Source organism: Chiloscyllium punctatum, chromosome 20 (genome assembly GCF_047496795.1).
Source record: "Chiloscyllium punctatum isolate Juve2018m chromosome 20, sChiPun1.3, whole genome shotgun sequence".
Lineage (NCBI taxonomy): Eukaryota > Metazoa > Chordata > Chondrichthyes > Orectolobiformes > Hemiscylliidae > Chiloscyllium > Chiloscyllium punctatum.
The window spans coordinates 49129281-49144551 of record NC_092758.1 but is presented as its reverse complement, the minus strand read 5'-3'; the positions used below and the strand labels follow the sequence as shown (position 1 = coordinate 49144551).

The 15271-nt window shown below is 37.9% G+C and overlaps 1 protein-coding gene across 8 annotated transcripts in view; it reads right to left on the bottom strand.

Moving 5' to 3' along the window:
• The window catches only part of pdlim7 (PDZ and LIM domain 7), a 141215-nt gene that overhangs the window by 23744 nt on the left and 102200 nt on the right, over window positions 1-15271 (bottom strand). For 7 of the 8 annotated variants that reach the window (XR_011963497.1, XM_072590878.1, XM_072590881.1 and 4 more), the window contains one exon: window positions 4718-4797. Coding sequence is in view for 6 of the 8 variants with exons in the window: in XM_072590878.1 (XP_072446979.1) it covers window positions 4718-4797 (80 nt within the window). In the remaining 2 variants the exon portion in view is untranslated. Of the gene's footprint in view, window positions 1-4717; window positions 7889-15271 lie in introns of those variants that run through there. The other variant, XR_011963498.1, reaches the window with a different exon arrangement.

Genomic DNA, 15271 nt, shown 5'->3' with positions numbered 1-15271 from the left:
ATTTTGTTTTTATAAGGATATGTCCAAGGTTTTTTCCCAAATGGTAAAAAGCAAGGGAAAGTGGAATCCTCCAAGTATTGAGGAGGCAACGTGCAGTTTTAATTAAAATGAAATGTAGAGGTAGAAATATGAACAGAAACTAATTGAATGTTAGTTTTTTATATTTAGAGGTGGCAGGACTGGAGGTAATGCTATAGCTATACAAGACCTTGTTGAGACCATATATCAAGTACCACGTACAATTCTGGATGTAATGGATGTACCAGAATGTTAACATGACTCCAGGAGTTAAAGTTCATAAACTAGGGTTGTATTCCATGGGAAATGCAAGTTAAAGAGTGATTTGTTTGTGTTTTCTTTTTAGAGTTTTGAAAAGAATTGATAGTTTCTTTTTATTTCCATTCATCCTATCACTCAAAGGGACAAATCACAGAAAAGGAGACAACTTTAAGTTTGGAGCCAATCAACTCAAGGGAGAAATGAGAAATCATAAGGATGTTGAAAATGTGGAATTCTCACTCAAAGCTCAATTAGTAGCTTTAAAACTGACATCAATACATACTTGCTATCTCATGACATTAACAAAAATGGAGACAAAGCAGGTGGATAGAGATAAGAGACAGATCATCAACATTTCCACTGAATCGCAGAACAGCTTCAAAGGGTTAAATAGCCTACTTATGTCTCTATGTTCACCAGATACCAACATTTCTGCTGGAAAGAGAATCACATATTGCTGAATGACAAGACTGTTTCTTTTTAAAATGTTAAGCGCAAGGATACTTTAAATCAATTACTATGGTGACTGAGATGTTTGAGAAATGCTCCAGTTAAGACTAACATCCTTCTCATAAAGAGAGAGCTCTAAGGTACCCTTATCAAGCTTATGTTTCAAAAGGAATCATTGCAACTTGAAAAGTGCCCAAGAGTAAAAACATATTAGTGATTTATTCTATTTCTATCCCACTGTAAACTTTGGATTATTGGTTTATATCCACCATATGCAAATTACATTTACATTTAGCCTCTACTTATTCGTCCATGTGGTATTTTTCATTCATTGGAAGAAACAGGAGAATCAGGTAGCTAAGCTGCAGTGAGCAGTATTTTAATCGACTAATTGTTAGTCCAAAACACAATTTCTCTGAATCAAGCTCAGGACTGTAGAATTTCATATGAAGAGGTTTTAGCTTACTGCATGATTTTTTTTTAAAAATGCAAATATTGCTAAATTTTAAGTTATCTTTTTATAGCAAAAGTTATGAATCAGCTTCACTATCAAATTTAATATTCCCTTTTGTCTTGACATAATAGGCTTGGTATTACATGGACTATACCCTTCACCCAACCCTGACAGAAAAGTCTGCCATCATTGTGATCAGGAACCTGGCTTCTTCACAGCAATATTATGCAGCGAGCAACCTTAAGGGTCAGAATAGGATGTTAGCCCCAATCTGGGAGTGAGCCCCACCTCGAAAGCTGCCAGTCAATATCCCCATCTAATCTCCAGTGCCAGACTGTGATGGATGTGCTGGGACTACAGGCAGTACACAAAGAACAATGCTGGGCCCTGGAATTCAAAGAAGTCAGGAATGGTGGGAAAACATTAGGCAGGCTACCCATTCTATTGTACAAAATCACCTTCGCCTTCAAACACCAAAATGGGCAGGCCATAAAGTTCAAACTGATTTCATAAAGATTAAGCTGTTGAAGGAAGAGCTTAAGATGCTCAATTCAAATCTGAACATACTTTATGATTTGTTTATCAGTGTGTTTGATTGCATGCTCCTATTGATCTGTCTACTTAAGTAATTAGCTTTGCTCACCTTCTAAAGGATTCAACATTCAAATCAGCAAGTCAGCTGACTGAAAATGAAGGGAAGGACTTCTCATATGGTGGGGTATATGACAATTCTATAGTATCAGCAGCACCAGCATAGGGCAGTATTGGAATTACAAACAGTTTCCAGATTTGTGCAAGTGCATAGAGTCTCTCAACAGTGAGGCCCAGGTGTGCGGGGAAGGGGGGGTGGAAATCTTGGAGGAAAGGCCATGATGGAATGGAGCATTCATTTTAATGTGGGCACCTGATAAACAAAATACACCATTAGGGGAGGCATACCTCCTTTCGGCCCAATTCCCAAGCACTGATTATGATCAGGCCATCTAGGAAGATCTTGGTCAGTGGAGGAGAACGGAGGCCTGGACCAAGGGGATGGGTGAGATACAATCCTGAGATGTCCAGTCCCAATAAGTACTTGGGACTCCCCAAAGGAAGCAACCACCTTCCTGCCCAACAGCAGTCCACGCAGTGAAACCTGGTGGTCTGCTTCTGTTGTCCCCTATGTTCCCTAGCAAATCTGCTGATCAGCCACTGAACCCATCCTGCTAACCTCAGAATTGAGGCTGGATTGGAAATAGGCCTTAAGTAACTGGGCACTGGACAACTTCAAGTGAAATGAAGGGGCACCAGGTGCCTTGTCCACCACCTGTAAAACTGAGGGCAAGTTGGCATCAGGAGGGAAGTTAGCGAGAAGGCCAATGGAGGAATCGTATAGGCTCCCACCCACAAACCAGGTGGGAGAAGTTATTGAAATCTTGCTCCAGTGGTTCAGTGGTTAGCACTGCTGCCTCACAGCGCCAGGGTCCCAGGTTCGATTCCAGCCTTGGGCGACTGTCTGTGTGGAGTTTGCACATTCTCCCCGTGTCTGCGTGGGTTTCCTCCGGGTGCTCCGGTTTCCTCCCACAGTCACAAAGATGTGCAGGTCAGGTGAATTGGCCATGCTAAATTGCCCGTAGTGTTAGGTAAGGGGTAAATGTAGGGGTATGGGTGGGTTGCGCTTCGGCGGGGCGGTGTGGACTTGTTGGGCCGAAGGGCCTGTTTCCACACTGTAAGTAAGTAATCTAATCTAATCTAATCTAAAAACCCCTCAAACTGACAAATAAATACATAATAAGAAAATTGAATGAAAGTAAATATACTCCTAGCTTTATCAGCACAGCTATGTGTTATTTACCCTTAATATTCAGTGAGCTAATAAATTTTGCAAGTGAAAAATATAGGATTGCTGCTAATAACTTATTTATTAAGTATTTAAATCAAAATCTATTTGGCTTTACAACTGACAATTCAGCCTTCCCTTGAGAACTTATCTCTTGGAGATCCAAAATAAGAATAGCCAATAAAAATAATCCTAGTTCCTATTCTATTTTCTTATTTACCTGGGCCAAGTCAAACATCCCTAAAAAATGTAAGGAGTGAAATTTCTTGAAACAGAAACAAAAAGACATATGGACAAACTTTGGGAGTAAGCCCATTCCTTAACAAATACATTGATGAACTTCAAAAAAAAAGACACAGGAATTGTTCAATGTAAGGAAATGAGAAAATCAAAAATTCAAAACTTAGTCCATTGGAAATAAATTCAATCTACCAATGCAAAACAGCTGTTTTGTATATTTCTGCTACCCTTAACTTTATTAAACATTAGCTAACAATGCTATAGATTTTTATAATGAAAACTTCATATTTCATTATACACCCATTGTAATTCCTCATTTTTGTTCGCCAAATACAATAAAACATCTGAAATATGATTCCAAATCATTAAACATAATCTTGAAATCTAATATAATCCAAATTCAAAATAAATCAAATTTATTCAATTCTTTGAAACACTAGGACTGTATTCAGGATTTTGTTAGCTGTACTTATTTCCAAATGTTTAGATTTTTTTTTAGATCTGACAACAGCCAAGACGGAATCATTCTGAAAAATGATTGGACTTAAAGATGTACAAAACTGTCTAAAATTTTGTAATAGGAAGCTACATGTCCAGTAAGAGTGCTTCCACAGTTTAAAAAAATAACAACTTTCCCAGTCTGACCTTACTCTTCAATACTTTTCCATTGAACCTCAATGCAAGTTTTAGAAAGATCACTTCATGTATTAATTAATAAGGTACTTTAGTGACCAAATTCAACAATTTCAGAGTTTTACTGTCAACCCCACATTTTTGACCAAATACTTGATATGATTATACCACTGTCATTTCAACTCTTCTTGACCTTTTTTTTGTTTTGTGCTTTTCTCATCCACTGCAAATCTTAAAGCTGATAAAACGGAAACAATTATCAGTGAGTCAGCTCCCACTCTGTCCTGTAGCACAAATATAATTTCTTCAACTGCTTATATCATCATTTTACATTCTAAAATCTCATATACTATTACCCCTGTCCATCTCCTTGGTTCCCCTCTTTCCTTCCACGCCCCTTTACCTCAGTACCCCCATATCCCCTCACTCCCACTGCACCATTCCTTCCTCTATCTTTTCCTTGTTCTAATAAGATTTCAAGTTATTGATCTTTCAACTGTTTAATTCTCTATTGAAGCTACTAGACCTGCTGAATATTGTCAGAAATGTTCCCAAATCATTAGGATGTTTCCATTCATGTGTAAGCTTAACTGTGACCAATTTGATTTTGAAACAGAAACTAGTGCAATAGAATAGCATATGCCCACTTAAATTACTAATTAAATAAAATTTAGTTTGCTCTTAATATTTTATGGTGATGAGCATTTTCAACATAAGCAAACAAGATGCAACGTATTCTGATTTCATTATCAATTTGAGAAATGTTATAGGATTTCCTTGGGAATTATTGCAATAGCCATTGAATGAATAGACAATGTAAAAGCTCAAAAGGCAAGGATTACCTGAATCTTCATAAGACTTAGAGCTGGGCTCAAGGGCAGAAGCCAGGTCAAATGATCTCCCTGCATCACCTGTCTCAGGGCTAAAATGGCAAAAATAAAATAAAATGCTTATTTCTCAATTCTGAAATCCATAATTATTTTGGCCCAAGAAAATAAACACACCAATTAAGTTCATACCAACTTAAGTTCCAAGATAAAACAACAACCATACTGAAGTGACAGTAAGTTTCCGCAGAGGTGAAGAGGTGAAGAGGTGAAGAGGAAAATCGAAATATAGAATCTCTACATGTAGAAGCAGGCCATACACAGTGTGTCGAGAACTTATATAACAATACCAACGGAGACGAACTTGCATCAGTAAAACTGTGATTTATTGTGATAAAACAAAGTTGTATAATCTTAACAAAGAGTGCACTTCTAGATAAATGGAAGTTTCCTTTACTTAGCAAGATTATGGCAATTTTCTGGTAATATTTCAATTATGCTCCCTGGAAAAAAATTAACAAGTAAAATGCATAAATAGAGTACTTACAAAAATTTTACAAAGTAATAGCAATTGCAAAGAAGTAAAACTAAGAAAGGTTAGGAAACTGAAGAAAATGAAAGCATGAATGGTACCCTGTAAAATATTGACAGAAAATAAAACAAAAGTACAGACACAAAGCTATAAAATGGAGCAGGAACACGCACAAAAGAATGTGCAAAGTAGCAAAAGGGAGAACAATGGAAACAAATGTGTTTAAAATGCAGCCTAGACAACAAAAAACAATGTACGAAAAACATTTTAAAATGCAAGTTTCTTATATATCTATAATACTTCAAATTACACCAATAACAGGAAAGAAAGTTCATTACAAGAGCCAGATTAAAACAAAAAAGCTGAAACAGAATTTAGAATTTAATGAAAGCAAACCAGGGAGATGATTCTAAAGCAGCATGAGAAAACAAATAATAAAGGACCAATAATTGAATCCTCAGACAGAAAAGCCTCACATACAATAAAACTAACAATTTATATTAGGGAATCACACAAACACACTGTGATTTTGTTTGGCTTAGCTTGCTTCCTCATCACCTTTAGAAAGTATTTCATTCCGGTGTTACTAATTGCCAGCTGTGATCTAGTGGTAACCAGGCATCACAAAAACTAAATCCGCATCAATTATTTTCATCAATAATCTCAGGCAACTGAAGTAAATAATGGCACCTCTCCTTCCAATCTGGCTAAAATGAGCAAACCAAAAACACATCTGTAACTACTTTATATGCTAGTACACAGCGGAAGGTATACTTATCCCATGTTTCTGGGGAATGAACAGAAGAAAAAAAACCTATAAAATGTTTCAGCCACAAATAATAGTTAAAGCTCACACTAAAACCAGATCAATGACATCATGCACCTTTTTATAATAAATTGCACAACCATTCCTTTTTCAATCTCCACATTTCCCTTTCTCCCCCCAAAGGAGCAATGTAAATTCTCCAGAACATGTGCAAATGGATAGAATATTATCAACAGAACTGCAAACAATTACATACACAGTACAGTGCATGATCAAATCAATGTATATATGGATAGTAAGCATTTTCTTCATTCAACAATGTAGCAGACATAGCACTAAATTTGCGTTCCCTTATGTTCTCTTGCCAATGAAGCATCAAAGTACCATCTGTCTTCTAGGTTCAAGATAATTCAGTTCCATTTCCTGACATTAATGAGGTAGAATTTCATCTAACAGAAAATTTACACCTGTTTGTACATAGACTTTGCCAATGTTAATTTACACTAAAATTTTCCTGTGAGCTTAATTAAGCTATGCCAAGTGTTAAAAGCGATTGTACAGTAAATGACGAACTAGTCTCTGCAGATATATCAGATGCATTATTGTTGTAATTCTCACAGAAATCTGATTTTAGAATTACTCAAATCATTATCCTGTCACAGAGTGTATATTAATTAATGAAATTGTTAATTACCTTGAACACTGTAAAAATACAGAGTTCATAGTCGAAAAGTGTGGCACTGGAAAAGCACAGCAGGTCAGGCAGAATCTGAGGAGCAGGAGAACTGACATTTCAGACATAAGCCCACATCAGGAATGTGGGGGTGAGAAAGGGGGCTGAGAGATAAATAGGAGGGTGGAGGTGAGGTAGCTGGAAAGGTGATGGTTAGATGCAGGTGGGGAGGGATGGTGATAGGTCCAACCCCCAACCTCCTATTTATCTCTCAGCCTCCTTTGCCCTATCCCCACATTTCTGAAGAAGGGCTTATGCCCAAAACATCAACTCTCCTGCTCTTTGGATGCTGCCTGGCCTATTGTGCTATTCCAGTGGCACACTTTGACTCTGATCTCCAGCATCTGCAGTCCTCACTTCCTCCAAGAGTTTATTAGAGAAACTCGAAGATATTTGATTTGCTAAATGTACATTTGTGATTAAGGAATATAAAAGCATATCTCAAGTGTATTTTTGTTCTACTTCATCCAAATGAATCACTAAACATTCTTGTCATTTTATTTAAATGTTAAACAAGTCAACATACAAGGTATCAAACATTTTGAATTTTCATTGCCAATAATCATTTATTAATCTCTCGTCAGAAGCCAATGTCCTAATGAAAATTACGAAGTAATATTCACTTAATTCAATATACAGTAAATATTTCTATACTGAATGATAAGATTACATTAACTTAATCTCTCAAGTCTTACATGCTGTCATAGATAAAGTTGTGTAGTAGTATACACAACTCTGAAACATGCCAAACACAATTTAGCTAAAAATAAAAGCAAAACTGCTGATATATTTGAGTTAAATTTCATAAACATACACTTGAATATACATATTTATGTTCCATCTTCAGATATCTGCCTAATTGTTTCCAGGTTTTTTTTGCTCAAGTTAATACCTATCTTGGTATATATTTTTTTTTCTCCAAATTCTTCCTGATGGACTCCAGATAAATAATTTCAGAATTTTCTTACCCTTGATTGACTTTACAATAACAGACCTTACATTCCTACAGGAGCTGTTCGTCTACTAAAGTACTTGTTATGAAGATGTGGGTGAACTATACCTTTCAAGAGAGTTAAAAGCTAGCAGTGACAGCACCAAGTGTTCTCAATAAGACGTAATGTAACAGGTGCTCCAGCTACTGGAGTAGCCGGTTGCCTGGAAACAACAAAAAGCAGATACGAGTTAGGCCAATCAGTTTAAATTATAATCCGAAAAATACCAAATTCTAATCAAGTTTGAATTGAGTATATTGACAATCTTAAAAGTCAATGACACAATCTGATGTTTTGGGGTATAAGACCAGGGAAAATTGAACAGTTGGGAGGAGAACCGCCAAGCCCCAGCATATAAACAGACTGCCTGATAAAAGCTCTCTTAAAAATACCTTTACCGATTAATAACCTGTGACACAGAATCCCTTAGAAGATGACGACACAGGTAGATCCAAATAGAAGAACTGAAAGCGGTCTGGTTTTGAGATAAAAGGTTTTGTTTTATAAATCTTAATTGGGAGTTTGATCAGACTATTATGATAGAAGGGAAGATTAAAGATAGGTTGGAGTAAGAACTTGTGAATAGTTGCTAGTTAATTATTATACTTTAAGAAATAAAGTTGTTAACTTTTTCTTTAACTAATTCTTGACCTATCAAATTTTTTTTTACAGAATTACTGCATGGGATAAATCTCTTCTATGTTGCTGGTTTTAAATTAAGCAGGAGGGTCTACTAATATTGTAACAGTTTTGGCGGCTCAGGTCCGTGATTTGAACTTGTTTGGACAGATTTGAATAGATTTGGGGATACGAGAAATCCCAGCAGATTTACACACTTGCAGGTTAGTGTCCTAGATCTTTCAATAAAACGTATCTTTCAACACATTTTGATGAGAAACAAGTCAAAAACTTCTTTATTTCATTTGAAATAAAGGCAGATGGAGTGGTCCGAGGATTTATGGGTAATGCTAGTTCAGACTAAAAACTGGTAGGACAGAGCTACTGAGTTATCTGCCGCACTGTTAGATGAGGTGTCAAGGGATTATGAAGAGATTAAACAGGCCATTTTAACTGCTTATGAATTGATACCAGAAGCATATAGACAGTGGTTCAGAAACAAAGAAGGAACCAGATCAGACTTATGTTGAGTTAAAAAGAATTAAACAGTCATTTTGATCGGTGGGTACGCGCTTTGAAAATAGATAGGACATTTGAGGCTCTGAGAGAGATTATTCTGCTGGGGGAGTTTAAGAACTCACTTCCAGAGGTGATAAGAATTCACGTAGGAAATTCAGGAAGTGAGAAGGGCAGCAGAATTATCAGATGAGTACATGTTGGTGCATAAGACAAGCTTCCAGCTAGAATTTAATCCTCTGAGGGATAGAAGTTGGGAGAAGGGGAGATCCTACACTACTAAGCCAAGAGCAGAGAGCACTGGTAAGAATTTACCACAGGATAAGAAAGAAGCCCAAGGGGGTAGAAAGGAGATGATAGGCCTCAGGTGTGTCTCACTTTACCACAGTGGAAACAAAGTCAAAGTGCTAGTCATTAAAGAAAGGAGCTGTGGGAAAAGAGATGGTAAAAGAAGCGAAGCCAGTAGCATTAGTGAAGGAGACCCCAAGAAGAGCCAAGGAGCTGCAGGAAAGTGCACAGCCTAGGCAGGGGCTAGGTATGGAGTTAGTCCCTAATCTCTACAAAGAATTTGCCTCTGTGGGTAAAGTTTACTCAGAAAGTACAGGGGAAGAAAGACAAGTAGTTATAATTTTGAGAGATACAGGATCTAACCAGTCGCTGATTGTAAGGGATGAGCGAATATGCACTCTTTCTAATCAGTTACCAGAGAGTGTGGGAATTTGTGGGATAGATGGACAGAAATTTAGCATTCCCCTTGGTAAGATCAGGTTGGAATGCCAACTTAAGACTGGGGAAGATACAGTGGGAGTGATTGATAGAGTCTAGTTCCAGGAATTCAGTTTGTTTTTAGTAATGATTTGGCAGGATCCAAGGTGGGAGTGACACCCCTTGTTGTGGAGAAACCCAAGGAAGACTAAGACACTGAGGAGTTAAACATAAATATCCTGGTATTTTCTGAGACTGTGTGGTAACCAGATCCCACTATCATAAGTCACAGCACAAAGTGAAAAGTAAAGAAAAAGATGAGGGATTTGAGGTTCAGTTAGCGGACAACCTGTTTGGTGTAATGGTGCAGGAAAAAGCTGAACAGGCAGAGGGTCAGACAGAAGTGTTTAGCCTTGAAAGGCTTAAGAGACATGCAACAGCAAGACAAGACAACAAAAGATACATATGTGGATGCATACTCTGAAAAGGAGACAGAGAATATTCTGAAGAGTTATTATCTGAAAGATAGAATCCTAAGAAAGAAATGGAGATCATGACAGGTTAGTGCAGAAGAGAAGTGCACCAGATTGTGTTGTCAGTAGCATATAGACAGGAGGTGTTACAGGTAGGACAAGAACTACTGGAGGTGGTCACCTAGGGATACAAAAGACAGGCAAAGGTACAAAAACATTTTTATTGGCCTGGAATGCACAAGGACATGGTTAATGTTTGCCGTATGTGTCATACATGCCAAATGGTAGATAAGCCACAGGCGGTAATAAAACCAGCACCTTTGTTGCCAATTCCCACATTTGAAGAACCTTTCATGTGGGTTATAATTGATTGTGTAGGTCCCCTCCCAAGAATTAAAAGTGGGAACCAATACTTGTTAACCATAATGGATGCGTCTACCAGATTTCTAGAGGCAATTCCATGACAGACTATTAAGACAAAAGAGGTAGTAAAGGAGTTAGTAGCTTTCTTCACATGGTATGGGCTGCCCAGAGAGATTCAGTTGGACCAAGGTTCAAATTCTACTGCTAGGCTGTTTTAGGAGGTTATGGATAGCTTAGGTATACAGCTTTAAATCCAGTGCGTATCATCCTGAATCCGAGGCAGCTTTAGAAAGGTGGCATTAGACCTTGAAGGCCATATTGAGAGCAAGATGTCAGGAATACCCAAGTGATTGGGATTAAGGTATCCCATTCGCATTGTTTACCATTAGAGATATCCCAAATGAATCTACTCTGTTTAGTCCCTTTAGTTAATATTCAGTCATGAAGTGAGAGGCCCTTTGAAATTAATTAAAGAAAAATTGATAGGACCAAAGTTAGAGATTGCACACTTAGATAATATATTATCGGTAAGGGAGAGACTAATTTGAGTAGATGAGTTGGCTAAACAGCACCTAAAGAGGGCACAGTGTAAAATGAAGCATGTGGCAGATAAAAGCTCTGAGACTTGGACGTTTTCCTGAGAGAATGACATGTTAGTACTGCTACCAGTGATAGGAGATCTCTTCAAAGCCAGGTTTAGTGGTCCCTATCAAACTGAGACAAAGTTAAGCCAGGTGAACTATTTAGTAAAGATGCCAAATAGAAAAAAAAGGCATCAGGTATGTCACGTGAACATGTTGAAACTGTATTATATGAGAGAGAAAGAACTGGAGACACCGGTGTTAGTTACTGCCCCGCGGAGTGAGGAATCAATTCCAGATAATATAGGTTTTGAGGTGCCTCAAAATAGTATTAAAAAAATGAAGTTGTCCTTGAGGAGTGGGATAAGTTAGTAAGCTCTCTGTCTCAGGGGCACAGTACAAGGACATACGTAAGAATCAGGTGAGGAGGAGGACTAATGCTATCGTACATGAAGTAGACGTAGAGAATACTGCTCTAATAAAACAACACTCCTACTGGCTTAATTCTTTCAAAGCCAGACAGGTCCAGATGGAGTTGGAGGCCATACTAGAGGAGGACATCATCGAACCAAGCTAAAGCGAGTGGAGTTCGCCGATCGTCTTAGTTCCCAAACCAGACAGGACTCAACTATTCTGTGTGGATTATCAGAAGGTCAGTGCCGTTACAAAAGTGGACTCATGTCCAATTCCTAGATTGGAAGACTGTATCGAGAAAGTCAGACAAGCCAGTTACATCACCAAGTTGGACTTAATGCATGGTTACTGGCAAGTAACTTAATCAGAGATGGCGAAAGAAATTTCTGCGTTTGTAACTCCAAATGGGCTATATCAGTTTAAAATGATGCTCTTTGAAATGAAGAACACATCCGTCACATTCCAAAGATGCATGAACAGAGTTGTGACTGGGTTAAGAAAATGTGCAATCTATTTGGACGATGTAGTGATCTTTAGTAAATCCTGGAAAGATCACTTGGCAGAGCTCTTTGAACAACTACGAGAAGCAAAACTGGTGATAAACATAAATAAAACAGAATTTGCGAAAGGAGAGGTGGCGCTCTTGGAACATAACATTAGTCATGGAAGGTTGACCCCAAGGAATACAAAGACGAAGGCCATCAAAGAATTTCCATGACCAATCACGAAGAAAGAGGTGCTTTCATTCTTAGGACTCAATGGATTCTATAGGAAGTTTGTTCCAAACTTCAGTAGTGTAGTGGCATTGTTAACCGATTTGCTGAAGAAGAACACAAAGTTTTAGTGGACAGAACAATGCCAGAAGGCATTCAACCATTTGAAATCAATATTAACCACCAAACCAGTTTTAGCTACACCAAACTTGCCACAACATTTTAAAGACACCATCGATGCTAATGACATTGGAGTTGGAGTATTACTTGTACAAGAAGACAAGGATGGGATTGAACTGCCAGTTGGTTACTTTTCAAAGATCAACATCCAACTGAAAAGGAATTATTGAGTTTGGTCCTGGCCTTACAGCATTTTAATGTGTATGTCACAAACTATGTGTCAGAGACAGTTGTGTACATTGACCACATTCCGCTTACAAATCTTAGAATGTTTTAAAGATAAGAATATGAGACTATTTCATTAGAGTCTTATGTTACAGACTTTTACAACTCATACATATTGCGGGTTGAAAGAATGTAACTGCAGATGTGTTATCATAGATTAAACTGATGAAATTTGTTCAGATGAAATTTGTCTTTATTTAATGCTAAATGTGTACACAGGTATATGGGAAGAAGTTACGGTGAACTTATATTAAAGTTATCTATAAGTTAGGATAATTTGTTTAAAAATTTCAATGGTTCATTTTTTCTTAAGTGGAGGGAGGTGTTATGAAGATGTAGGTGAACTGTACCTTTAAAGAGAGTTAAAAGCTAGCAGTGACAGCACTAAGTGTTCTCAATAAGACATATTGTAACATATGCTCCAGCTACTGCTGGAAATGGCAAAAAAAAAACAGATTTGAATTAGGCCAATCAGTTTAAGTTATACCCCGAAAAATACCAAATTCCAATCAAGTTTAAATTGAGTATATTGTTAATCTTAAAGCCAATGACACAATCCAATGCTCCGGGGAAAAACTGAACAGTTGGGAGGAGAACTGCAAAGTTCCAACATGTGAACAGACTGTTTGAAAAATAGCTCTCTTAAAAGTACATTTATCAATCAATAACCTGTGACACAGAATCCCTAAGAGGAGGAGAAGACAGAGGAAGATCCATATAGAAGAACCAAAAGCTGCCTAGTTTTGAGACAAGAGGTTTTGTTTTGTAAATCTTAATTGGGAGTTTTATTGGACTAGTATGATAAAAGGGAAGGTAAAAGATAAGTTAGAGAAATAATTTGTGAATAGTTGTTAGTTAATTATTCTCTGTTATACTTTAAGAAATAAAGTTGTTAATTTTTATTTTACATAGATCTTGGCCTATCGATTTTTTTTAAAACAGAATTACTGCATGGGATAAATCTTTGTGTTGCTGGTTTTAAATTAAGCAGGAAGGTTTACCCAGTGTTGTAACACACTCGACAACTGCATCCACCATCATCCCAGTAAAATTATAATCACATTGATAATGAATGGAAAACTACTAGATTCTCATAAATCTGTATGATTAACAGTCATCCACAAGGGCTGGAAATCTACTGTTTTCACACAGTCTCATCTATGTGATCACAGATCCAAAACAATTCTTAAAAAAACTCTTAAATATCCTCCAAAGTAACTTAGCAAACCACTGATTTGTATCTTGGACATTACCTTTGTCCAGTAAACAAGTGGAGCAAAACTCCTAACGTTGAAGAGAGATTGGGAAATCAGCATTAAGTAAACGACCCACTTACTCTTTACAAGGTAAAGAGGCAGGAGGCTGGGAGAACACAGCAAGCCAGGCAGCATCAGGAGGTGCAGAAGTCAATGTTTTGGATGTAACCCATCTTCAGGACTAGTGGTGGGTATGGGGGGAGCTGCAGATAAAGGGGGAGATGGGGGTAGGGTGGTGAAGTGGGGATAGGTGAAGACAAGTGGAGGGTATCACCTGGTTGGTCAATGGGAAGAATGAATCCAGTTAATGGCAGGGAGCAGTGGCAGGAATCGGGAAGGGCTAGGAAGGTAAATCAGGAGATCAGGAGGGAGGTTATTTGAAATTGGAGAACTCGATGGGGAATCCTCTGGGCTGTAGGGTGCCCAGGCAGAAGATAAGGTGCTGTTCCCCTAATAGGCGCTGTGGTTTGCTTGGGCAATACTGGAGGCCAAGGATTGGCATGTTGGAAAAGAATGATTGGGGGAATTGAAATGGGCAGTGACTGAGAGGTCCGGTCAGCCCCTGTGAACCCTGCTATGATGCTAAGTGAACCATTCCCTAAGTTTGGTTTCCCAATGGAGAGAAGACCACACCGGGAGCACCTGATACAGTAACCTAGTTTGGAAGAGCAGCAGGTGAACCTCTGTCTCATCTGGAAGGATGGTATCAGGCCCTGGATGGAGGTGAGGGGGGCTTTGCACCAGCAGGCCAGGCCGGTACAAGGTACAGGTCAGGAGTGTGACAGAGTAAAGTTATATAGGTGGGTTTTTTTAAAAACAAATTTACTCTTTGCAACTTTATGCAGGGTGCAATATGCTTGTTCTGAATTCTGTAATGTGAGGAGAAATCCATTTCCAGGAACAGAACAAATAGTAAACAAAGAAAACCGCTTTAAGATAGGAGGCAAAAGAATCAAAAGATGAAAGGGAGAGAAATCTTAAGGCAGAAAATCAGAATGCTAACATGAAAGGGAATTCCAAGACTCTTTTGCAGACATGGAAGAGTAACAAGGAGGGATGGAACCAATTGGAAATAAAAATAGGGACAAAAAAAAGGGATTCATTCAGGGACAGAGGGCATAGATGTGGTTAAAAGAAAACATTTTTTGCATCTCTCTCTAACAAGGAAGATACTGCTGTTAAGGTTGCAATGAAAGAAGGTACTGAAGACATTAGATAGTTTAACCTTTATCAAGAGACATGTATTTAAAATGTTGATTCTGTTTAAAGTTGATTAGTCAGGACTGGATGCGATGTTTTGGATGATACAGAGGGTAAAAACTGGTAAAAATTAAAGGCACTGGGCTTAATCTTCCATAATTTTATTGATATGAATATGCAAAAGAGTTGCAAATCTTTTGTCCTTGTTCAAAATGAGAATGCAAGGATAGATGTGTGAACTATTGACGAGTTAGTATAACCTCAATGAAGTCTTCCATTTTGGGAGGAAGGAGGAGGAGTGA